The sequence below is a fragment of the Cinclus cinclus genome, chromosome 1 (assembly GCF_963662255.1).
Source record: "Cinclus cinclus chromosome 1, bCinCin1.1, whole genome shotgun sequence".
Classification (NCBI taxonomy): domain Eukaryota; kingdom Metazoa; phylum Chordata; class Aves; order Passeriformes; family Cinclidae; genus Cinclus; species Cinclus cinclus.
The window spans coordinates 147,492,931-147,520,449 of NC_085046.1; the positions used below are offsets into that span (position 1 = coordinate 147,492,931).

Sequence of the window (27,519 nt, forward strand, 5' to 3'; positions counted from 1 at the left end):
CCTGAGCAGCATCCAGCAGCAGTGATTTCAGTTCTGTAGTCACATACTAGGAAATAAAATGTATTGCATTGTGAAAAGGCATCCAAGCACACTTAAACATTATAACTGTACTGAAATTCACATTTTTTTATGAAGAAGGGATGAATTAATGCAATGGGTGAATGGAATAAAAGAGTGAATGAAATCAGAAAGCTATTTCTGGACTTTTTCCATGGTGAAGCTTGACAAATGCATGTCTCTTGGAACACTACTGTTAGTAATACTAGCATTCATGTCCAGTCATTGATTTTCAGTTATTCAGTTAGTTGCTATGGAGAAAGAAAAGCATTTGCTTGATATATTAAAACCTCTAGCACTTTTCAGTGTCTACAGTTGTAAATTCCTAAAGCAATTTTCTCCAATAAATCTTCCCTTCTGTACACAAGGGTCATCAGAAAAAAAGATTTCTATACCTGGTGCTCGCAGGCAGTGAAGGAAGTAATGTTTATTTTGCTTTATGTAGGAGAATTCAAAATAAGATTATGTTGTGAAAATCGTTTACAGCACTCAAAGCATCAGGAGCCTCTTGTCTGAGGGGAGCTTCTCACTGAATGCAGGAATATCCCAAGTCCAGCCTGTTCCAGGGTCAATCAGGAGCTTATTTCAAACTCAGTCTACTTCAAGTTCAATAAAATCTTGTGCACACATTTGTACCTAAGATAATTTTCCTCTGGAAAGCAGAAGAGCACCATCAGAACTGGGAAGTGTTCAGTGTTCCTGGGATTTTGCTTGCTTGCAAAGTCAGTGACATAAATCAAATAAAGATTGGAAAAATCCTGCACAGGCAGCAGCTACAGATGACTCCATCAGATCATTTCCAACCCCAGCCACGGAGCTTGCATGGCACACACCTTTGAGGAGGTTTGACTCTCCTCATTAAACTTTGCAGGCTCTGCTTCCTTGATTTGATGATATTAATGTATTCACCTTAAAACCACATCTATGGCTACATTTGGTTTGTTGCCCAGCTGTAAAAGGAAAATATGTCATAAATTTTAGAGAACATTGAACCTGGTGGTGTTGAGCAAGGTGATGCTTTTCAATTATGTGTGATTTACTCACCTGCCTAACAGACAACTTCATTTTACAGAGATGTCCTAAATCTTAAAATCAATTTTAACAAGGCATTACGAACTCTCACTCCAGCCTTTGAAGTATTTTCTTTTTTATGATTCCTCATGTCTTAAATACTTTTCCCTTCCCCAGTCATTCAATTATATGAAATCAAAACAAACTATTCACTACAGAACACTTTTTCCTCCCTCTCTATGACAAAAGGTAACTTCTTACCCTCAGACCAAAATTTCAGTGTAACCAACTTTTGATTCTACTCTTTGCCTTGTATTTATTGAAAAAAGGACAGGACTGACAAATTTACATGAAAAATTATTTCAATATGCTTTCATAATTCTAGAGATGTAATATTAACTCCTATATGAATTAAATATACCAATTTTTAAAGAAATGTTGGAGTACAGCTTCTACAAATTTGAATAAGAGCCAGCCATTTTTTTAATCAAAGCCATGTTAAATATTCATTCATGTTTCACTGTGAGCACTTATAATAAAGTAAACCCTTCAATGTGACCATCAATACAGCAAAATCCTTGAATAATCATAGAATCAATTTTATTGCATAAAACTAAGCCAAATTTTTAGCCAATTTATGCAAAGGCTATGCCACAATGATGGGCAGTAGTAAAGAGTTCATATTAAAACACAGGTTACTGGTTATATATGGAAAAACAAATCTCAAAGCAAAGCCAGGTTGTAAATACAAAGTGTAATGATTAAAAGAGAAAAATAAATCCAGCTGATACTACAATATTACAGCATTTTAAAGTCTTAACATGTTTCCATGCCTGTAAGAATTGAACAGGAAACATATTCTGCCACTGAAAGAGAATTTAAGTCCAAAAGACAGTGTGTCACATTGTCTAAGTGCATGTACAAGGCACACACATCAGGGGACTGTCCAAACATTTCAACAGTTCCTTATTACTCCCACCTACCAAACAATAATAATCTCCTAATTCCTCCTCCTTCCCACACACTGTTAAAGAAAAACTCATCCTGTATTGCCATAATACAGAGCCTGGAGGGACTGCAGGAGCTGCAGGTAAGGTTACCTGGCTACAACACCACCAAAGACTCAACTGCTGAATATTCAAAATTATGGTTAAATAAAAGAAGCTAAAATGTCTCCATTATCTTTAATTTTCAATTTTTGTTGTTTTTTTTTTTTCAAGTAAAACCAGGCATTTAACCAAAAATGTCCTTTACAATAATCTCTGCAGTAAACTAAAGCTTCAACATGGACATACTTAGTGTTATACCAAATAGATAATATTCATTAGCAATTGAGGACTGAGAAGAATTTAACAAAGTTAAGTAAACTTCTGCAAAATTGAACTTTCCACTAGGAAATATTATATGTAAGTGGTAGCAAACCAAGCATTCAATATCCCACAGGACTTCCCTTTCCCTGATTTGCTCAGTGTAGAAAATTAAAGTGCACAACATCATCAGTTAACAGACTGTGCTTCAAAAGCTTTTGCAGCTATGAAGCAGAGAATATCACAGAGTTTGGGCTGAAAACTCAAGTAACTGGGACTCCAACTGAATTAATCAGCAGCCTGAGAAATAACCAACTCCACAGGAGATTTTATTGCAAATCAGTGCTATGTTCATGTTTTTCAACCACTGCATCAAAGATCACTACTCAGGCAGGAATGCCTGGCACAATTCTATGATTCAAAAAGCCCTTTTTACTAAGAAAACAGTGGAATTTGGCATAAACAGAATTAAAATAAGCAAACCTAGGGTACAGACACAGAAGAAAATCATGGTTTTCCTACTTAAGGTGATATCCTATGCAGAAGTGCTAAAGGAAGATTTTCCCCCACAGAGCCCAAGTTATAAACCTGCTGATGGTCAAAGCCACTGTGCAGAGCTAAGAAGGGACCAGCCTGAGCTCACAACACACACCTGACATTAACCACTTGTTTTACTGGTGAGCCCAGAGCAATCATGGCCAAATCCCACCAATCATACCAAAGAAAAAGCTGCCAAATCTTTGAATCCCTTGAAGAACTGAGGCCAGGTAAGCTTGATTTCAGAGGTAGCTGAGTATGGCTAAAGTTGGACATACTTGCAACAAACTACTTTAAAACATTTTTAATCTTCTCATCTACAACCAAAGTGTTCACAGGTTTTAACACATTAGTTGAGGGTGGTCAACACGCTTGAAAAAACCTAACACTTAAGAGTACACAAATGGAGTTTGGGTCATTTCCATTTTAATAATTAACACTGCTGACAGTTATGGATCATTTTTCCTTAAAGTTGCTCATTAGGTCCTCAAAGTATTAAAATATGGAGCATATTTGCTTTAAAAGCAGAACCTTTGACAACAATTTGCTGATGACCGGGGAACTTTATCTGAAACTTGCAACTCCCATAAAAGTGCTGGGGATAAAACATCCCAAGTTCCAAAGCCCCTGAACAAGCCTTGTTGAGAATCTCAGACAGAAGTCACATTATTACGACTCTTCAAGATTAAATTAATTTAATTTTTCATTGTGGGAACATCATTCTAAATGGAAAATTGAGACAAGCAATTCTTCCCTGCTACCAAGAGTAAAACCATTTTCTGCACCTCAAAAGTTAGTAATGCAGTTGTCTAGACCGTAATAGGAAATATATCACAAGGACATTACCATTCATATGAAAAAAAAAAAAAAATAGACAAATTACTTTAAAAACACACACTGCAAGAAAAAGGGGAAATTTAAGTAGCAACCACCTCTCATACAAGACAACCAGAACTGAAAATTACAGGAAAAAGTGCACAGTCAGGTTTCATATTTACAATCACCAAACAGTGGTACTTAAAATAAAACAGTATCAATTCTACATTTATCTTCAGCTAAATAAAACAGCTACAGAAAAATAAAATTCCTATCAAATTCTCCACTATCACACTCTGTCAGTAAATGAAAACATTATGATTCTCATGCTGCTGAAAATTACAAGCCAGTAGTCTCTAAAAAAGATCATCAGTCGATTTTGACACCACTCACCCCACTGGAGAGGAGCCAGCTGCAGATGCTCCAGGACCAGCTGGTTAAGAACCCCTTCCACACTTGCTTCCCCTTCACGCTTCAAGGAAGGGTAAGTTGGAATTAAGGAAAATCTTGTTTCAGAGAGGAAAAGGGCATGTGATAGGCACAACTTTTATTACTGCAAATCAAAACTGTAATCTACAGATTCATTAAAGGCTAATGTTCTATATGGTTTATTAACCCATAAAATGACCAACAGCAAAAGTACAGCAGGTGATATCTTACAAAATAAAAAATTAATTCCTCTGAGGAGTGTTAAAGCACAGGTAAAATATACTTCATCCATAATAAAACATGAGGGTAAAAAAGTCTGGGAGCTGCAAAAATGCCAAACTTTCAAGTATGTGGTGTGGGATGAGAATTCAGAACAATAAATTAGGAACAATCTGAAAATAAAGAGGTTAAAGTTTGATAGGGCAACAGAAAACAGAACAAATGTCTGCTAGGATAGCCCTGACTGCTGACTTGGTACCAGTTCCACAGGGGTGCAGGGATGCTGGACAGTGCCAGTGTCATTACTGAGGGCAAACACCTGAACCACAGGCACAGAACCTGCAAGCTTCTCTTTCTACCCTGCATGAGCTCAGAAACAGGGCCAGACTGAAAAGAGAAAAAATTAGGAAATCGTTCTTACTCTAAGGACAGCAGAGCACAGAAATAAACTGATGTGGACAGAAGAATCTCTTCTAAAAGGGCTTCAAAACAGGTTACACAAGTGCTAAAATAAAAGCACAGTAGGCAATATCCAATGTAATGCAAATTCATTTAAACCAATTAATAATAATTTCATGTGATGAGTCAATCAAGATAATATTTATTTCTAACAGGAAAAGAAATAGATTTCTTTTTTCTAATTCCCTGACTGCAGAAAGGCACTGAACTCCCAGGGCTTGGAAGCACATGCAGATATCAGCACCATCTTGTATCCAGGTATGTGTCCCACCATAAATAAGGAATAAGCTCCTAGAGAGATTCATCAAGATTTCAACCACCTACTCCAAAAGTACTGGAATCCTGGTCGTCAAAAATATATCAAAAAGTAAAGGAATACCTGAGCTTTTATCAATAACTTCTAAATGTGATCAGTCCCTTTCCTGTAATTTCTGGAAAGGGACATATGTCATCTGACTGCTGAAGTACATATTCACCTGTGTAAGTTAAAAGAAAATTAACAGGCACTGCAGACAACTAATTTCTACCACAGGATATAATCTTGCAGGGTCTCCAGGAGATTTAAAGAAAAGTCTTAAAAGCTCAGAACAAAAGCAAATCTAGCAGTGATTGAGACTCAACAGCTCAGGGAAGATCGAAGAGGAAAATCAATATCAAGTACAGGATTCTTGCCATTATTTTTAAAAATATTCTCATTATGCCATAAAAAATGTCATAAATAGAACTTTTTTTTTTTCTCCTAAAGAGATCACAGATGAAGAATTCACAAACCCCAAAGAGTCTGAAAGCTGTAAACACCATTAAAGAAAAGCATCTATTTGGAAAACTCAAGGCAGCAGAGTATCACCTTAGAAGAGTGCTGTTGCAGAAAAATAAGACTCAGAACACCAGCACAACCCAATAATTTCCAAAAAACACACTAGAGGATAGAGAATACTTTGAATTACTTCAGAGAAACAGCAGATAAATAATTCTGTTATCACATCTTTAATCTACAGACTGTGAGAGTAAAAACTAATAAAAAGGGAGTATTTAAAAGATGCTTTAAAACATAGTGGCTGCCATTAACAGTAACATTAAACTAACTTTACTGCAATTTATGTACAACAGACTCACAGTGGTGCCTGGAATATTACAAATTTTCACTGTTTAGAGATTCATGGAAAGCTTAATGTCTCAAAAAACACTATAAAATCACTACAAAACAGGTGATTCTCCATTCTTTAGCATTGGTAAATGCTACCAAAGCAGATCCACGTATTCAGATGCAGAATATTCCCCATGGAACATAAAAAAACCATGGGAGGCAGTGAGGCAAATGTGGGGTGTTGTGTCCATTCAGAGCTCCTCAGGACACGAGGAGCTCCCGGAGCAGGGCCAGTGGAGGACAACAAAACGTGCTGAAAGTCCTGGAGCAAGGGAAGGCTGAGGGAGCTGGGAATGTCCAGCCTTAGAAAGAGACTGAGAGGGGACCTCATTCCTGTCTGTCCCTGTCTGCAGAGGGCTCAGAGCAGGGACCAGGCTGTGCTCCTGGTGCCCAGCAATGGGACAAGAGGAACGGGCAGGAACTGATGCCCAGGAAATTCCACCTGGACATGGGGAATAATTTCTTCCCTGTGCAGTGACCAGATTGTCACCAGAGAGGGTGTGGGGTGTCCCTCACTGGAGATATTCCAGCACTGTCTGGACGCAATCCTGTGCCTGTGCTCTGGGGTGGCCCTGCTGGAGCAGGGAGGTGGCACCAGGTGACCCCACTGTGGTCCCTTCCAGCCTGACCCATTCTGTGATACTATTGGTGGTTTTATGGTCACACATTTCAGGGGAGGAAAAAAAAAAAAAAGGCAGAAATCAAACTGAGTGGTTCTTTGCAAAAGCTAAAAAATGTTCACAAAACTGAACAAACAAAACCAAGAAACCCAAACAAAAAGGGGGGGGGGGGGGGGGGGGGGCAACAAAAACAAAACAAAACCAACAAAAAACCCCAAAAAACCAACAAACAACAAAAAGAAAATCACCAGAAGAACCCACAAACTGATTAACAGAGAAAATAATGTAATACCTCAAAAGCAGTTTAAGCTTTTACAGCCCAAATTTTCAGATAAATAAATTTCCTTATTCCACCACAAGCACCAAGCTCATTTTTAGCACACTCCTTATTGTCATCTTGTGGCAAAATAAATTCTATAGACAAGAAATACCTCAGTGAGTATTCTTGTATATTAATCTGGAAGTTCAGGGTTTTAACTGTTTATTTGTCAAACAAATTCATGGTATTAGTTCATCTTAGATACATGGCCATGAACTGATGAGAAATTTCATTTTTCACAATTCTACGTGAAAGAAAAATGTAGCATTTAAATGGTTAGGCCATTGACTCATGCATTCAGGAAATAAATTGCATTTGTCTAATGAGATCATTGAATGAACCAGCAAAAGGGAGTCTGGTGGCAAAGGAGGGAAGGGCAAGGTTGAGATGCCAGCAAAGAAATGGACTTGTTAAAACATAAAGGAATAAACAAGTAAAGGAATTATGTGTTCTCATGGACCTACAGAGGGATCTGGATTGTGGAATTCCAAAACACTGATCTTGGTCTCCTGACTATATTATCAGACAATTACATTAAACTGTTCATTACAGGACAAATACAAAACTGAACATTGCAACAAACTCATTACCTTGGAGGTGAAAAGTGACCAAAATATGCAAAAAAGAAAACATAAAAGGAACAAGAGGAAAAGCTTAACTCCAAAGTTCACCTAAGACAAAACCTTTGAAAAGTCAATGAAAGCAAAGGAGTTGAACAGGGGTTGCCAAGATACCCTTTTATTCTTAGCTCAAAGTCAAAGCTGATAAAAGACACAAGTGTAAGATCCAGGATTTAGAATTCATTGAAAAAGACTGCCCAGATAAACACAAGTACAGACTGCCAAGGTTAAGTTTGACCTTGCAGAATCTATCTACTTAACCAAATCTCCACACATTTTGCTGAGGTCTCACTGCCATCATAAACCTGATCTGTAGGAGCCACATTGTTGACCCAGGCCCTATTTCCTAAATTTAAATCTTTGTTATTAACAACACAGGCATCAGCCAGGATTCAAACACTTGACTTGTAGCTTCCAACACAACAGTTCATATTTAACAGCTCAAGATATTTTCATCTGCGCAACCAAATCAACCCCAGTGGGGGCCTCAGACCTAACAAACACACAATCACCAGATGCTGTTTAAATAAAAAAAAAAACAACACAAACCTAAAAACCTAATTTTTCATAGTTGACACCCTTATTTCACATTTCTGTAGCAACAGATTGCATATGATATAAACTGTTTCATACCAAAGACCTAAATGACAGTCAAATGAACCAGTTATTTCCCCAGGGAAAACTTTGGTCTTTTACACTCTCTGAACTGCCTCATGTGTGGCTGGATACTCAGAACACAGCCTGTTACCTAAAACCTACTGCATAAAAAGACAATAGGTTTTAAAAAATGGCTTCTTTCTGGAAGTTACTCATCTTTTTTCTCCCTACAGCATTCCACATCCTGCATCCTAAAAGAAATTATTTTCAATACATATGTCCTTTGCAAATAAATGCAGGTGGGAGAATGCACATAATCATAAAAAATAGCAAATGTTCATAAATAAGGATTATACTAATTAAAAATAAATCTGCATGAATTGCACATTTTACTTACAGTAGTTCCCTTATTCATATTTTAAGCTTTCTGCTTGATTATTACTGTGGTATTTTTTTATTAAAACTAATGGTAAACAGTTATTTAGGGTCTTAGATAATAGTTATTTTTGCAAATAATAAGAAGCAGCATAGTAATGTAAAGAAACCTTTACTGATGTACATCCACAAGATGTAATATTCTCGTAACAACTGATGATTCATATTTATGATCAAGATAAAGTCATCAAAAGTGGAATAGACACAGAAAAATGAATTTCAATAAGAGTTATCAGTGATTTGCTGTCAAGCAAATGAGATGACTCAAGGTTCTGTCTGATAGATAATAATTTCAAAATCTTGATTGGCTGCTTCGATGATGAAATACAAAAACATTCATAATTTTAATGTATTTGAGAAAGATGTCAGTGTTCACAAATCTAATAAATGAGTGGAACTTACGAAGATCACTGGGATGAAATGACGGAAGGTTCCAAGTAAAACCCTAGAAGAAATCAACAAATCTATAAATGAAAGTTGTGAATAATAATTCAGTCAGTTATGCTGGACCACATGCAAAAAAAATCAATCAGACAATAGAATAAAGAATAGTTCTCAGAGAAAACATCATTTCTGAAACCTGGAAGGTACAATTTCAGCCTGTGAGAAATCTCACCTGCAGTATTGCCTCCAGCTTTGGACCCCACATATTGAGAAATATAGAGCTGTGGTGCAGAACAAAACCAGGAATATGACTGAAAATGTGCTTTGAAAGAAATTTTGGCAATTAGGTTTAAATATGGGAAACAAAAAAACTGAGGAAGGGGCACAAAATACAATTCAAAACATTTAAGGAAACCTTGCAAATAGGACAAACTTCCTAAATATCACACATATTAAGGCTAAGGTGAGAAATAAAAGTCTAATTATTAAAAAAGTTAAAAACAGAACATGATATTTAAGGTGGCACTGGAAGTATATCTCATTTTTTTAAAGGCTTTAGGGACAGGTTTAGAATATTTTCAAGAAAATTACCCCAAAATGTTATAGTCTCATTTCACTGAAATAGCAATTCCTTCACAGTACATTAGAAAATTTCTCTGGCTGCAATCAAACCTAGGGATAGAAGAAGATGGAGAAAGGAAAGAGCTTAGTTTTCAGAAGTCATTCTCTGACCCAGCCTTTTGCCCAGCAGCAAAAATCACAGAATGATTTATATTGAAAGGCAATTCCAGAGTCACTGTCAAGCCCTGTGCTCAAAGCATGGAAAATACTGAAATTGCACCAGGCTGTTCAAGGCATTGTCCAGAATTTTTTAACGTCATCAAAGGCAGCAATTTTACAGCATTTCTAGACACCCTGTTCCAGTATCTGAGCACCCTCATTGTGAAAAGGAGTTTTCCCAGCACCTAACTGGAATTTAGCAGTCTCCTCATGGCACACCTTGCTCCAAGGGTTGGATGAACTTAGCTGACTGCTGTAACTCTCAGGCTCTGAGGAGGCTGCTCCTGGAGGCTCAGCAACTCCACTGGGACCAGGGCCAGTATCCTTTCCAATCCTGCCTTCCCTAAAGTCTCCTCTGCTCAAGTTCAGAGTCATTATTCTGCCACATGCCCTTCTCACTTCCCTCAGGATACTGAGCTCCATCATCTCAGGACAACTTCAGCCAAGGCTGACACCAAACTTCAAACCCTCTAGCTGGATCATTTGTTCAGGGTGCAGATCCCACACAGCACATACCAAATCAAACCATCCAGCACCTCTGTACACGAAAATTGTCCTTAAAGAATTCCAGAAATAAGCTATCCTGCAACTGGAAGACTTCTTCCAGTCCTTAAAGAAAAAATTCATCCACCTTTGCTTCTTGTTTGGGTGGTCTGTAACAAACACCCAGCACCTCACTCTGTTGGACAACTCTGCCCTTGGTCAAAAAGCTTTCAATTGTCTCATCCCTCCTTTCGTAATAATGCCCTGTGCACACTCTAATCTCTCCTCCACATGCTGTTGCAAGTCCTGGTGTAAGCATCTGACATGGGTCTTGGATCTTACCTCAGGGCAGATTCTCTGAGGATAACTCACCCCAGCCCATCACTTTTCCCATGTCATGCACACAGAACAGAAAAGTTATCTGGGGAGTTCTAAATAGTTCAGAGATGACGGATAACAAAGAGATCACTTGGCATTACTGTACAAGAGACTTGCAAAAATGCCTTCTCTAGTAGGAAATATCAGTAATTCTACCCCTTTGTAATTTTGCAAATACTTTTTCTCTCTTGGCTGCACTGAGGCTGAGTCCTGAAGGAAAACAAGGCTAATGCAGCTGAACTATCCATCCATTTTTCTGCCTGTCTGTCCATCAGTATAAACTCTGCTGACTTGTGTCCAATTACTCTGATGGGAGAAAAAGATCTCAGAAACCAAGTTTCTTAAACTTATCAGAATTGAGAGAAAAGTATTTTTTTTAAATTGACTGGTTCACATCTAAATATTGCTGCAAGAAATAAAAAGATAAAGCCAGAGAGGTTCAGGTTGCACATCAAGAAGAATTTCTTTATGGAAAGGTTGTCAAGCATCAGAAGGGATGCCCAAGGAGGTGGTGGAGCCACCATCCCTGGAGGTGTTCAGGAAAGGACTTGGTGTGGAATTCAGTGCTGTGGTTTAGTTGGTGGTACTTGGTCAAGTTTCGACTTGATGATTTTGGAGGTGCTTTAAGGTCTTTTCCAACATTAATGATTCTACAATGCTAAAAGAAAGACTAACTCTACTTGGGACGTGACACATTTCTTCAGGCATTTTTAAGCACATGTGAAACTAGTTAACTTTCATTAATTAGATGAGTTTTAGTTCCTGGAACAAAGAGAACAATCATAACAAGTATTAAAAACACAGAAAGGAATGGTTGCACTGAATTTAACACAAAGAACCCACACACTGTTCTACTGGTTTCTAAGGTACTGACCTTCATGTCAGACACAATGGTTCTGGGACCAAAACTGAGGTTAAATCCAGAACACAGAATGGATGTAAACAGTGTTGCCCAGCAACTGAAATGAGTGAGGATGGATTTTTACACCTTGACAAAATGATTACAACTATGCACTCGATTCCAGTGTAAGAATTCATCTATGCTATCATAGAATATTTATATCTTTCCATAACACAGACATTTTCCAAGTGAGTTCTGGTTAAATATTGACATTTTTGCATAAAAGGAGCACTCTCTGAAATGTTGCTTGGGGAATCTGGACTGAACCTGGCATTAGGAATCTCATTTATGTCTCAAGCCTTGCCTTTGACAAATCCTGATCTGATTTAATCATCACAGGATGCTTAAAGTTGGAAGGTATCACTGGAGGTCATCTTGTCCACCCCCTGTTCAAGCAGGTTCCCCAGAGCACAGGACTGTGTTCAGGACAGCTCTTGGATATCTCCAGGGAAGGAGACTCCACAGCCTCTGGGCAACCTATGCCAGTCCTCAGCCACCCTCATAGTAAAGTTCTTCCTCATAATATTTAGCAACGAAACATCAGTTCAGATCACTGGATAAAAGTACAGTTAAAAGTACAGACATATAAAGCATGATTTGATTGTCATTCTTCTCTGATCTTCTGCCACCCCCTATCATGTGAATTCGAGGATGATCTGAGTGAAAAATATAAATCTCCTGGGAAGTGCTGAATACCATCACATGGCTTGGGGGACTGTTTGCTGTACAGAATGTTTCCTGAAGAAAGTCATGAGAAAGTGTATTTTTGACAAGCCAAGCACAAGATTTTTTATAGAAATCACAAAATTTATAGCAACACCATTGGTTTATTTTTAACTCTAAACTGAATGCAATTTCTTATTAATAATCATAAGGCAATATTTTACTGCATTTAGAATTATTGTGGGGATTTTATGTTTAGAATGACTAAGTCATCACACAACTCCTGTCTAAGCCTTAAAAAGCTACCCAAGATTAGATACATTACTAAATCTATGAAGAGGACTTGGAAATAAATTATTCTAATATGTTCTGATTTACCCAAATTTAATTAAATATATGCAAACTCCCTAAATCCAGCTTCATTAATTTCTTCATGATTCAGTTACTCGGTGTGGGGGAGAACAGAAAAAAATTGACCCTACGAATCTACTGCTCATCAATCCTAACTACATTTCCTCAGTTCCCTAAAAGCTGGGAAAAACACACAGGATTTATGACATGCCCAGTGACTCAGAAAAACCCATTATAGGATGACCCAAGCATTGCCTAAATAATATACAGCACAATTAACCTTAAACAGTCTATAATTATGATAAGCTTCACAGTTCTAATTACTTTGCTTTTCAGTAACACTGCCGTGAAGTGAGTTGAATTATAAAATAAAATATATCAGAGGGCATCTATTTATATACTTTTAAAGCAAGTATTTATGAAAGGATATAATTTTCCAGCAAATATCCAGCTTGCTGTTAATCTCCAGACCTCTTGCTTGTTGCCTTTCTTCTTCCAGCTGCTTTGCATTCGCCAACTGTGCCCCATCTGTTGGGGATTCTGGGAAGCTCTCAAAATTGAACTTGTCCACTTGGATAGCCATGCTGTATCAAAGGAGAAAAGGGAAAAAGACAACAGCATCATTCTTGCTGGTATTACTTCTGCAGGAAGTGCACACAGGCACTACAATACCAATATATTGGTTTCAGTGGCACCCGGTCTGTAATTAATGATATATAAACCATATGGTTTGTGCTACTGAAAACAGAAGTCTAAGCCTGTCGACAGTAAAAATGTTTTACAAATCAGCAATCAACATCTTAATGACTGAGTGGTACACAAGACATTCATTTTGCAGTTGCAACCAGATGACCTCACTGTGCTTCTGTAGAGGTTCACCTGGCTCCACTCCTGGTAGGTTAAAGCTCCTGGTGTGCTCAAGACTTGCTGAAAAAAAACCAAGAAGACTGGGCCAAAAGCTGAGGAATATACTATTTAAGCTGTTTATTAATATCAACTCATGCAAAAGGGAAGCAGAATATCATATATGAAAATACCTCCTGAAGTGAACTGCAACACACTTGGAGAGTCCATTGGTTTCTCAAGGCAACTTCCTCACTTTTCCTTGCAAAACTCAGGAAGGGAAAACAAAGTAACCACAGAAGTAGGGCCTTAATGTGGCCCTTAACTTCTTTTTTTAAGAAGACACTTCTCTCCTGCATTATCTTCATAAATTACAGACCATATTAATTTCAATACCACAGCAAAATTCATTGGTAACAAATGGTTAAATAATTGCTTTATTAAATGTACGGTAAGGCATAAAAGGTAATCAAATTAAATATAGTACACTATAATGCATACTAAATACTGATATGTTAAATTAGAATCACTAATCTAATAGAAAAGGGAATTTAGACCAGCTCACATCACATGAAATGTGGTTATGGAAGATCTAATATACTATGCTGCCAAAACAGCTTTAATTTCCTGAATTGTCTGAAATAGAAAAATAATTAGGGAAGAATTAAAATATATTGCTCTTGAGATGACTTTGCACTTAAAGAGACCAAGCAAGAGCTTTGAAAACCATTCAGGATGAAGTGCAACTACAAACTGAGAAGCAGTCTGGGAAGGACATTTCACAAAAGCACAGGATTACTACTATCCTTTTATCTATTTCTCCACATAAATAGGGAAACATATTCTAAGAATGTTGCCAAAAAGAAAACACCAGTAACAAATGTCAACATGAAAGAGCTCTGAAATCGCTCCAGACTAGAAAATATTTTCTGTAATTCACATTAATTTAAAAGAAACTGGGTGAAAATGGATGGAAATTACAAGGAATAATCTAGAGCTTGTGAAGTTTGCAGCAGGAAGATGAATTCAAATCAGCCTTATCTACACTGAGCAAAAACTAAGGAGAAGTTTTTCAAGTTCCCCCTTCACCATTCCAGTGGAAGGCATCCATGCCCTTGGCAGGGGGTGCAACTAAATGGCCTTTAAGGTGCCTTCCAACCTAAAGCATTCTGTGATTTTATGACAAAAAAGTTCAAATACAGCACTCAGGCAAAGGTCTCTATAAGCTCCCACTTCTGCAGCCTGAATCTTTGCTGATCCTCACATCCCAAAGGCAGGGGAATTCATCTGCTCCTCTCTAAGGGGGTGGGGGGGAGTTGTTTTGGCTATTTTTAATGCAGCAAGAGATCATTAGAAGTTCTTCATTTGCATGCAGAATCCATCAAGTGCTGGGCATATTCAAAAGCTAAAGACGAGTTATAAAAGTGGATCACAGTAACTGCCAGAATCAAGCCAGAAATAAAGACCATAATGAAAAACACCCAGATACAATCTGAAGAGTGGATTCTGGAAAAAAAAAATTACCAGGCCTGAAACTATGACTAACAACATCAGTTCTTACTGACACTGAAGTACGATTTGATTCTGCAGAGGCAGGATGGGTTTCCTGGATTTTGCACAGGCAATGCACTTGGAAGACACTACTGGAATATTTTGAATTTCATAGTCTTTGTTGCCGAGATCACTCCACCCCTCTGTGGTACATGAGCAAACCCAGTACTTGATTTCTATGATATACACAATAATGCTTATATTCTCTCAGAAATAGAGTTAGTTTCCTATAGCCATATTTTAACAAATTGTCTTTGCTTATGGACAGTCAGAAGTATTTAGAATCCATCTCCAAAGGAACCAGGAAAAGAACTCCCATCTAATTAGTGCTGTACTTTTCCAAGTGATTGATATTTGAGAAAAATATTCCTGCCTAATAATATTTAATATGCAACTGCAGCATTCAGATTGCACTCCTCTGTTGAATGATGGTTGCTGGAAATGTGGTAATTTTTGTCTGGAAATTAAATATGCATGTAAGCACTTTGTACCCCAAAAGCCTCCAACAAATCCACATCAGCTTTAGGAATACAGCCTAGATTTCTCTTAACTGTTCATTGTGCATCTCTGCTTGAAGTAACTTTTATTAAGCTCTAAGTTATTGAAAACCTTAGTAAACAGGGCTCTCAGAGTCAGAGACTCTTCTAACCATGTTTGTATTTATAATGTTTATACCGTATTTAGCACAGTGGCACCTCATGTCACATGAGAAGCTACAAAAAAAACCCCCAACGACACACTTGCCAGCTAGAAAGTGAAGAGTCTGAGCAAAAGAGAAGTACAGAGAGAAAAACATCCCACAAAACAGTACTATGAACAAAGCTCTAGGAAGGATATATGGAAGCAATAAACAGAGATAAAATAAAATGTTGCAACACTATAGTTCCTCTCAAGTAAAGCACAACAGAATTAAATCCTTGCTCTTTTTCTAAAACGTATCTGCCTTTTATAATCTGTATTCTGCTTCCTCTTGTGCTAAAAATATTCATTTCAAGTTTTGTCTCTGCATTTTTTATCCCTAACATTGCTTCAGTATTTTTTCCTTAGCCTATGGAACACGTAGTACATGGGAAGGCTTTGCACAAGAATCTAAACAAAAAATAAATACCATAACCTAAATCAGTCATTCACCCTGAAAAACGTACCCCTACTCAAACCCAGCTTCTTCACTTTTTTAAATAGGAAGATTTCTCCCATCTCAAGAGATGCATCTCACCAGGGAGGTGTTAACGAGTGGACAATTCCCAGAACCAGTTGATGGAATGAGAAAATGAATAAGCTGGACAATGAATTGCAATCACCAACAGATAAAAGGAACTTTTTCAACTTCTGAGCGATCTCTAGAGATCACATGGACCTCACCCTGAAGAAGGAGAGGGCACTGAAAGGCAACCTTTTGAACATCACCAACTTTGTCACTGAGCTGTGCATCAGAACAATGAGACTGAAATGCATTTTAGCCAAAGAAGTCATTCTCTGCTGTCCTCTACAGTTACACTGAGACCTGTTTCCTGTCAAGGGCTCTCTGCACTACTCCCCAGATTTGTCCTTGCTTGTTGTGATATACAAGAATCTATGGAATCTATATAAAAAAAGGTAAAAATAGACAATTCATTCTGAAACAGACATTCAATTTATTGCAAGCAGCCGGGATAATGACAGCTCACATTGTGCAAGGGCACCTGTTCCTTGCCCTTCACAGTAATTACGTATCAGGGAAAACAGAGACGATCTTAAAAGTTTAGAAATAAACTTCTTCCAGGAAAAGGGACTAGAATTCCAATTTAACCTCTTTGCCTCATGGGGAGCTATCCAAATTTCCTACTAGATGAGTTTTCAATAAGTAATGAGATATTTGTATAAAAACACTGCATTATGAAAAAAAAAATAAATACCCAATCCTGCAAGTGCAAAACAGTTTGTTTTTTTTCTCACTGGCCAAACTTGTCTAGCAGGAGGAGGAATAAAGCAACAACAGTTTTCATGAATAATGAAACAATTGTGTTTTGAAACCACTGGGTTTTGTCACGAAACCAGCCCAAGCTGTTGTGACAGCTCCTCAGACAACTGAACATCGTTACAGGGATGCAAATTATTCAAATACAAATTAAATGGATAAAGAGGAGAAGGTCAGCTCATTGGCAATGCTGATGGTGTGTCTGCACCGTATCATCTCACGTCATCTGTGAGGACTGGCTTACAGGGAAAAAAGTGACAAAGCTTCTGATGGCACAGCCATCATCTCAATGACAGTCACCTAAAGTCCCATTAAAGTCAGAGTGCAGAGCTACTAAAGGCACTGGACAGCTCATTTCACCTCTTCTCATAAAAAGAGTTGCAACTTTACTGGAAATCCTACCCTGCCCTGACAACAAAACACTCAGCAGAAAGGATTTTCAGGGAGGAAAATAATTTCCTGCAAATGACATCACGACAGCTCCCGAGCCTGTGCCTTCCAAATCCCCCTTTCCCAAAGCAGTGCCAATTAAAATCAAGCAGCACTGACAGCTTCACAGAAATGCAGCTGGCAGAGAAAACAGGTGGAAAACTGAGTAAGGGACCATCACTGGGGGTGCTGCAAACTCCTGCCTTTGCTCCTGGGAGGAAAGTGGGCAGGTCCCAGGCATACCCCATCCACCAGCGACACATCTCAGATCTTTCCATGTCCTCTTCTAAGAGTATAAACCTATAAATTGAAATTAATTATGTGATACTCTCCAAATGAAATGAGGTTAAGAGCAGGCATGGTATTAAAAGAAAAGCAGCATTCTGGTCAACATAAGTGGATTTCATCTTTCATTAAGTACATAAAACACTGCTGCTTAGCTTGGAAGAATAAAATATAGAGATAGTCCTTATTTAATTATCCTTAGGAAGAAACAGTGTAACAGGAACCCAAAAATTCATCCTCATGGCTACCTACCTATTTAAATACTATCATCCACAGATGTGTTTGCAAGCTGCTTCCAAAGTGAGTCTGACAGGAGGCAGTTAGAGACTATATTCAATATTATGCTTCCTGTTCATCCTCCTTTCTTATATACAGTAGACAGCAGGGACACTGTGCCAGACCATGTTACTGCCACTTATGCAGAATGCTTCTGTGAATGAAGAGTCCCTGCACACTCAATGATTTTAAATTTCAGGAAAAGTTCAAGTGAGGATGATACTCTTGTTCTTACATTCAAGAGCAAATAAAAAGTGCGTAAGGCAAGTTTCCCTTTAAAACTTTGCCTGATACATTCATTGTGCAATCTCACTTGTAATATATAACATCATGTTTCAGGTGCACATAATTCCACCCTAAACACAAGTCCTGCAGCTTTTACCAAACTGGAAGTGATGCCCCAATATCCAGTAATTTCCAGGCAAAGAGGGACCTCAAGAATCAAATCTCTTGTGAGGTGAATATATATGTATCATTGGCTGGAAATAATAAAGTAGTGAAAATTAACATACACCTTGTGTTTACTTGTAATTTCTACACAGATTTAGAAGAACAATCTGTATTTCATTCACTGCTATTAAATACAACTGTAAAACTCAGTAGCTTAAGTGAGCCACAAGTAATGATCTCTCCACATGGCCTAAGACTGACTGCAGAAAGAAAAATGATGGCTTTAATATCTGAACTGTGCAGAAGATAAATTTTTCCATTAATCTTGAGAAAGGTCAATTAAATTTAAAAAATTGCAATTAGAACTTAATTATTTATTTAAAATAATTGAAAAGTCAAACTATAGTGCTTAAGTCTGCAATATTCAACAGCTTAAACTTATCTGAGCAACAACATTTCAGACAATGAAAGTCAAACCAGGAAAGAATTGTTCCACTGGATATAATGTAATATCTGAAAATGGAACAGTGCTAAGAGATAGTTGGCTACATAAATCTCCTTAAATTTGATTACACTATGCGTGCTGGGCATATAACAATTAACTTAAACTTGCCCCATTTAAATAACTTGGACTATGGCAATCACCATGCAGCAAAGCTGTTAGCTACCTAAAGAAACAGAAAATTTTAAATGATAATAATTATGGTTATAGCCTTCTTTATGAATACACCAATTTACATAGGGGGCATAAAAGACCCCTGGAAAAAGACCTATTAGTCAATAGCCTTTCATTAGGAAATTTGGAAAAGCCTCAGTACAGTAATACTTAAAGATTGAATTAAATATCCTCCCTTCATCACAGCTGAACTACACAAGGATTTCGAAATTCTCTTTATCCAAAATAATGCCATACTGTACCTCCTACCTCTCCCTCAATGGAATATAATAATCAGAGAAATAAATTTCAAAATATATATACGTTCATATTCAGCTGCTCATTTGTGTAATTCATTATTACCTTCATATGGCAGCAAGATCAGAAGAAAACTTAGGCTAATTAAAACTATGGAATTTTCTGCCAGATACAACAAACAAGACCAAAAAGCTCAATTTTATATTCATGCCTAGTTACCACTGCAGCTGTATGAATCTCCTTGGGAAAAGACTGAGAAGATTTCCCACCCCAAAATGTAAAGAGTAAGAGTGGAATGAGGTCCTTTTGTTCAAAGCATCTTTACCAGGGAGCCTCAAGAGAAGGAACCAGGTGCTCACCTGGTGCAAACCTGATTTTCATTCTGAATCTGCTCACACCACCAAATGTCTCTGCTCCTGGAATGTCCCAAAGAAACCAGAAATGTTGGTCAGGAATCACCCCAGCATCATTTCCCAGCCTGAGCTCTGTCCTGTCCCAGCACTGATGGTTTTTGCTGCTGTCAGAGCCCTGCAGGATGATCCCAAGGAGTGGAACTGGGTGTGTGCAGCACCCCAAAACACTGAGAGGGATCTCTCAGCCTCCTTCCTGCACATGATAAACCTGGAGCATCAATTCACTTTCACCTAAAAGAGAAAAGAAAAATTCCCAGTGCCCCTCTTTTAAAGGAATATGACTGTTACACGTGGCACACAATTGTAAGGCTGCTTCAGAGAAGATGCTGAGATCCTACTCAAAAACCAAATTAGGGGGCAAAATCTCCCAGGACAGCCTGTACATCTGGGATATTATTCACATGAGAAGAGTCCACCTCAGTGACTACTCATGGGAAAAAACAGAAGTACAGGGCATTACATACAACATAAGGAAAAATATGAGTTTTTCACAACAGAAGTGATTCAAACATCTTTTGGGTAGAATCATAGGATGCATGAATGCTTAGCATGCAACAATACACATTTCACCATGGACTGTCACTTCAAGATACAGTTAGACTTTACATTCATAATGAATTATTAATTTACCATCTACTTGCTTGTCTTCTCTTTTTATATACAAAGATAACATTTTCCCTTTTCCCAGAGCACTGCAGAAAAAATTTCACCTCAAGATGATTTAGTTTAACAAACAAATTCTTTTCCAAGTCATTGTTTTTCCAGTATAAGCTGTATAATTTTATCAGACCTGCAACCTTCACATTTTCTGTTCAGAACACTCACTCTTTGGTCAGTCCCTTGAAGAGTCTTTTAATTCAAGCTAACCCAGTCTATTGACTTTGAAATGTTTATTTTGCCGCAGACACTGATTCTTTTCATCTCTAGATTTGCACAGATTTTATTAGAGAATCTCAAGTCCCAGATGCAAGTTTTGTGAGTGATGCCATACTTTGAAAAGGAAATCTAGAATCTCTGCCAAAGAGCAAAGCTGGGGGAACAATCAGGACATCCTCAGTTTAAGAAACCAAAGCATCCCATCAGCAGTGAACATCTCCCACCAAAGCAATGTGGTCCATGAGGTTCAACTTACAGAACTTATTCTTGAACTAGTGCAGGAATAATGTTCACAGACATGAGTAGGAGCACAAAAGCTTTAATCATGCTCCAGAAATCCTAGCTCACAGTGAGCATGTGTCACAGGTTCCATAGCAGTCAACTGCTCAGCACTAATAAAGAAATGATACACATCACCCACACACAATTTCACCTAAAGTTTTTTGGTTTTTTTCCAAAAATCACTGTTCATATTAGAAGTTTATTTAATGCTTTCACCTACAGTGACACCTCTGTGTGTGTTTAGAAGCATGCTGAGAAACAAGCTATTTTCAGAAAACAAACCATCAGGGATTGTTCATCCTGGAGAGGAAAATACACTCAGGAGACCTCAAAGCAACCTTTCAGTACTTAAAAGAGGGTTATAAGAAAGATGGGGACAGAATTTTGATCAGGACTTGTAGTGACAGAATAAGGGATAATAGTTTTAAACTGAAGATAATAACAGGTAATAAACCAAGGTGCTGCTTCTACTGCTTCTGTTGCTCATTATACTCAGCCTTTGGCAGCCCTGGGTCCAGCTTCAGCCAAATGCAGAGTTGGGATTGCCTTCACTTTCATCTCATCACATTTATATTGATTTACCTTCACACACTTTGCCCCACATAGTGCTGAGCTGTGTTAGTTGTCTGATGTGCTTTACCAGTTTATCAGAGAATGAGCACAGCTCTAAAATACCTTGTTATTTTAACCAAAACTCCCCATGTGGAAATCACCTTCCCAAATAACAGCCCTGCCAGGTGCCCTCCTATTCAGTGAGCCTTGAGCTTGAGCTCCCCTGGGAAAGGGCAGTGAAGCCAAATGTCTACCAGACTCAGATCTGAACACTACAGCTAGAAATTCAGTATTTATTTAATTATTGTGATGGAATGATACTCATTTAGGAGCAGTTTCCTGCCACATTAACCTCCCTTGGTCAATTAGTGTGGTATAGAGCACATATTATACATGGCCAATGGATCCTGCTCACCCTTGGCCTGATGTCCAGGCAGTGACCAACCCATCTTCAAAGAACCAAAGCAAACTAAACAAACCCACTAAAGTCAAATGAGATCAGGGGATTTTTACTCCTGCTTCCTGTGGTTTAGAAATAGTTTGAATGTACTAGTCTAAATTTTAGATGGGGAAATTCTACCTGTCAGCAAAGTCATGCTTGGGAAGCTTTCATAGAAAATGCAGCTGTGTAAAGGATCTCAGAGGTAAACCCAGGATTTTTGGTGCCACTTATAAAGTAACTTTTCTTATCAACTTCAAATCTCTTACATGAGAATGGATTTCTTCACTACATTTGGAGGACGTGAGGGAAAAGGAACTATAAATACTACAAGTTATGAGCAGTCAGCTAACGGTGAGACAGGCACCTTGGTTTTAAAAATTGACTTGTCCAAGCTTTCTTATCATGGCTAGCACAAAGCTTCCAGCTGTGGAACAATTTAAAACAAAAACCCCAAAATAAGACCTTTCCACTACAAGTTTACACTGAAGGTATAATTTGAAGGCTGCTACTAAACTTCAGAATTTTCATGATTTTTAAGAGAAAGTATTCTCCCTAAATTGAGGAACACCGTAACATTATTAAGGAGTGATAAAACTTTTCATTTAAGTATTTCATTTGTAACTACTTGAAATAATGCTTTGGAAATGTCAAGCTTTGAAAATAAGAGATTTAGACTTACCTTTATAATGCTTCATAAACTAAGAAGGGACTATTTCAATTAAAACATTAACATGGTATTATTTAGAAGCTTTGTCAATGTTTTAAAATATTTAAATAGTGAAGGTGAGATTTTTCAGCATTTATGTTTAGCACAGAAATTTTAAAAGTCTTTTCATTCATCTAAATCTAAATTTTATGAACTAAAAAAACAATTTTTATCAAGATTCTGTTATTCTGTGTTTATTTGTAATATTCCTTTACATATAATAAAAGTCCAGGTATCTGAGCATCTGCCAGACAAATTTTCCTTTAGAAAAACAAAGGAAAACTGTGAGGTAAAATTCAAAGATATTGAAAGAGAAAACAGTATTTTTCTATCTCTTTTATGAAAATTACATCTACTTTTCACTCATTTACTAGACTATAAAAAACACAGGCATATCTAGATTTAGGCATCTATTTTAAACTGAATTCCTGTTTAGGAATCAGATTTATTCTCTGCCTTTAAAGAATGGCAAAATTATCATAGTTTCACTTCCAGCTTATGAAAGAGTTGAAATTCATTTCTATATAGATCACCAACATGATTTTTCTTAAAATCATGCTGTGCCATCAGGATCCCTGCTTCTGTGAAGAATCCCCCAAAAAACCACAGAGGGCACAGACATTAACATACACAGAGTTTTGGGCCAATTTGACAGCTCAAAGAAAAGAAAGAAATGTCTTTTTCCATCTAAAAAGAGCAATTTAACATAGAAAATCAAGACCCAGATTATCCCAAAATGACAGATTACTACTACCAGAAAAATTGTACCCCAAAATTGTGTAGCAATTTTATAAATCCCCCCATCCACAGCTGAGAAGTCACCATGGCTCTGATGCACTAATTTGCCCTGAATTACTCAATTAAACAGTTAAAAATGGATTAGAGAGTTCATACTAAAACTGAAAGCATATTATTATTAAAATTGGGTGTATATATCCTATGCTAAGCAAATACACAGAGCAAAGATTACACGATCTGCTTTGTTCTCAATACAAGCCTTTCACACAAAAAATTTCTTTTTATTACTTACTATTCTTTATCTCTCTTCTTCCATACAACTACAAAAGAGATGCCATCAAGCAAGTAAATCGAGAAATAAAGCTGCAGAGATTTTTTGCTCCCATTTATTCCCATTGAGCCTCCCTCAGGGATATACAAATTGGAAATTGCTAAATTGTCATCAAATAGGCAGAAACAACGTAGGCGAGACCAATTAAGTAAAAGGCAGAAAGTTGTATTACACATGTAATTAAATTAAATTCTTTGAGTAGACTACATTAGAATCATTCCCAAAAAGGACAAAACTCGACTTTAATCAGCATATGACACATGGTAGGACACATCACTAGAACAGCACCTTAGGAGTTTGGATATTACTAAAAAGAACACTTTTTTAAATTATAAATCAAGTTACTTCCAGGTGGTAGGAAACTGGCTAAACAGCAGCATTCCCTCCTAAATGTACAAGACTTTGATGCATAATTGAGTACAGTTATAAAAAGTAGTTTTCTTCTCTTTTTTTTACCTCTAATATCCTTCAGCCAGGTATCTACACACACTTTTTCAGTGGGACTGTTCTCTTACATAGATCCCCAGATCCCAGGAAAACCACCAGAACAAATGACCACCTTAGCTGCCAAATGTGAGTGACAGTAACCAGGGATAATTTGGCTTGTAATCACAAACATCAACAAAAGGAACAATACAGTAGGGATGAAATAAAGTGCAGTGCAAACAATTCTGACCTACGAGGTTTGGGTTCTTCATCTCTTGTCATTCTCAGCACTGAGGCCAAAACCTGCCCCTTGTAGGCACCAGCTCAGCTGGTGGATGGAAATAAATTCCAAAATGCAGATACAAGGGACTGTCCTGGACTAGAGGACTAGGAGGCAGAGTAGGAGGAGGAGAAGCAACATTTACCTCTGCCCATTTTGGTTTTCCACACTTTTCCTTTCTGGAAATTGGCTAAACTGGGCAAAAAGCCACCAGCAACCCATTTTGAGAACAGCACTATTTAGGTAAACCATTAATTGCTCATCCAGATGATAATCAGAGTATCAGAAATGGATTGACAGCTCTAAGCACAAGCTGCCTTTTGGAATTAAATAAATTCTTCAATTCTAAATTCTAAATAAATTCCAGCAGCCAAGGGAGGCAAACATTTTCACAGCCACTGTACCCTAAGCCAAATTGGTCCCAGTAATACCCAATAACTCACTTTTTATCTATCTCTTTTTTTTATTTCTTAGATAATGCCATTTCAGTGGCAAATCTGTGATTTTTCTGTCTAAAGAAAGTTCCCATCTTATAGGAACACACTTGCCAGGCAGGCTGAGAAACCCTGGTTGAAGTACTATCATTACTTCAATATTGGAAAAATCAGCTTATTGTTTATCTCATACAAATACACAAATTAAAATGGAGACTTGGAAAGGAAACAAAGTGATTTGCTTTCTTGATTGAATAGCGTGGAAATGCAGAAAATGAAAAAAACACATGGCTTAAATTGCCTTAGGAAAAAATTAACCCATTTATATGAAAAGAACAAACAGCTTTTAAAAATTATAGATATTTTTAAATGCTAATTATTTGTATAAATCAGCTCCTGCGCACAAGGGATCAAATATAAGTGAGTTAGTGTAGCTGACAGCAGCAGTGAGAAAAGCAAGAGGCCACGAGAAAGACAAAAACCAGGGCTTGTTTTGGTGAGCCTGTTCTGAGGACAAGTAGTACAGACATAACCCACTGTCTAATGTCACCATGTGCTTGCAAATATCACTGTACAGCAGTCCAGCCTGCACAGCCTTTCAGATAATGCCAGATAAATGGCAAGAAGCTCTCCTTCAAATTACAGATGGATGGTTCTTCCCAGAAAGGGAGACATAATGTCAAAATGCAAGAGAGAACACAACAAAGAAGCTGCTCTGAACCCACAAGGAACGGCCTCAGAAACAATGAGCAATGACACAAAAATGTTTCTCATGTAAATTCAAATTCCATCATTAGAGCCTGCATACATGTATTTATTGCCTGCTGTCACCATGTAATCAGCAGTCACTAATCACCCCATAGCTTACTCTCATGAAATTCTCTATTTCATATTGGAGATCATGACTGAATATTCTAAAGTCCCATCCTATTTAAGTCCTTGTGATTCAGAAAGAAAATAAGTGACAGCTTGAAATAAGCTGCTAGAGATGCCCATCTTAAGAGATGCTTTCCATCAATACATCAAGAAGAAGAAAGGAAATATTGGGGAAGTGTGATGTAGAGTTTCTGTGCCTGACATTGCTGTGTGCTTAGCAGAGCTGCTGTAGGAAGAGATGGGGTAAAGGCTGCTCATGAGTAATACAAAGCACAATAATGACAAGCAAGTTAGAGCATTATTTAAAAAACACAGCACAGCTCAGTATTTTATGTATTATTACTATTGTTGGTATTTTAAAAAACATCTGAGTGACTTACCACAAATTTCCCTTTCCAAGGTTACTACTTGGAGTCTAGACTTAAATTGGACTTCACTCACAACTTCCATCATGATGCCTGTGCTCTTCTACCTTAAAATTAATGGTTTTGAATTTCTTAACATTCACCTTTCATTTAATTTTACATACATATTGTGCTTTTCCCTCCAGTGGATAATAAATAATATACAATATAGAGTGTAATGCCTGGGAATAAATCTAAACTGAATTCAGGGGGGAAATGAAGAAGTTGTTACATTCATGTCAGGATCCAAAACAGTAAGGTCTGATCAAGCAGCTAAAAAGACAATGCTTGTAACAATGATGGGTATCAAATATGTAGGAAGAGGGAAAAAAAAAAACCAAAACAAAACAAAACACCAAACCCTAAAGATTTCCAAGTGCAGGGACTTAAAAATGGTGAAATATTTACTCAGCCTACCAATGTCACTGCATTCTTTTACTCACATTTCCTCCAAAGGTCAGTAGACTTCATAATGCAGTTTCTTCTTTAAGGTGAATACTTTGATTATTTCATGATTTTTATTGTCATAAGCCTTTCTACAACAATAAATTACCCTCTCTTGGGACAGCTTTAGGAGAGATGCAGTTTCATCATGTGAAGGTACAAAAACAATTTGTGTTTTGATGTACCCTTTTAATACAGTGGAGAAGCCATCTATTCTCAATATTTGTTCTATTAATAATTTAAAAGGGCTTTTTGCAGCACACATTTTTTTTCAAAATATCAACAAATCTTTAGACAACACCTCTGCCCTGCCCAGAAATGCTCACTGCTTAAAATGAGTTAACTTGAGGCATAATAAAAATTTGTTTAATATGAACTTATATTCTAAAAAAACCTATCCTACAGTTTATTGGGTCGCTGACTCCAAATCAAATTTATTTTGTTTATCATTTAATTCCTTCCTTCCAGTCTTCTAATCCCCACACTCACATAATTAATGGGTTTTTTTACTATTCATCACTATCAATACCAAACTTTTCTAAAGTCACTGTCATTCCCACAAGAGGAGGAAATGCAAAGAAAGGACACAATTTGACCAAGGAACTAGAATTCAATTAAAAGTTCTGTAGATAATACATGGCCCAGGCTTTAATGACTCCATATCACACTCCTACACCCCAGTAGGTAATCAGTTTTTAGCATTTATAAATATGGGAATTTATTTACCAAAAGCTGGAAGTTCTTTTAACATGCCTATGTTCAGTGTTTATGTTCTGCTTACACTCACCTCTGATTTAAGTCACCTTTTTTGCCTCAGCCCTGTAACCTCACTCAACACCTCACTCAAGCTCCGACCCATCCACATGCTTCTGGAAAATGACCCAAACAAGGACACTGTAATTCCCTAATTCCCTGGCCCCCTCCAGCTTCTCTCAATGTTCAAACTGAATTCAATATTAAAAAATGGGACAGATAAAACTCAGCTGAGTACTGCAGGTCTTAAGAGAGTCTGTCATCAACTCCATCCAGCTGGGTGTTAAATCATTCTGTGGTCTCTCCACCCCCATTAAGAGAAGAGTTGCATCTTTTCCTGCTCTCAGTGCCTGTCTGGCTGATTTGGGGTAAATTCACCACTCAGTTAAGTGCAGAGAGGCTCCC

The 27,519-nt window shown here is 37.5% G+C and overlaps 1 protein-coding gene across 1 annotated transcript in view; it reads right to left on the reverse strand.

The window, feature by feature from the left end:
* Positions 1-27,519, reverse strand: part of TRAPPC9 (trafficking protein particle complex subunit 9) — a 435,473-nt gene that overhangs the window by 226,455 nt on the left and 181,499 nt on the right. Inside the window, exons 21-22 of the mRNA XM_062491886.1 lie at positions 12,944-13,097; positions 4,122-4,212 (exon numbers count right to left, since the gene is read on the reverse strand). Of these exons, the coding sequence (XP_062347870.1) occupies positions 4,122-4,212; positions 12,944-13,097 (245 nt within the window). The remainder of the gene's footprint in view (positions 1-4,121; positions 4,213-12,943; positions 13,098-27,519) is intronic.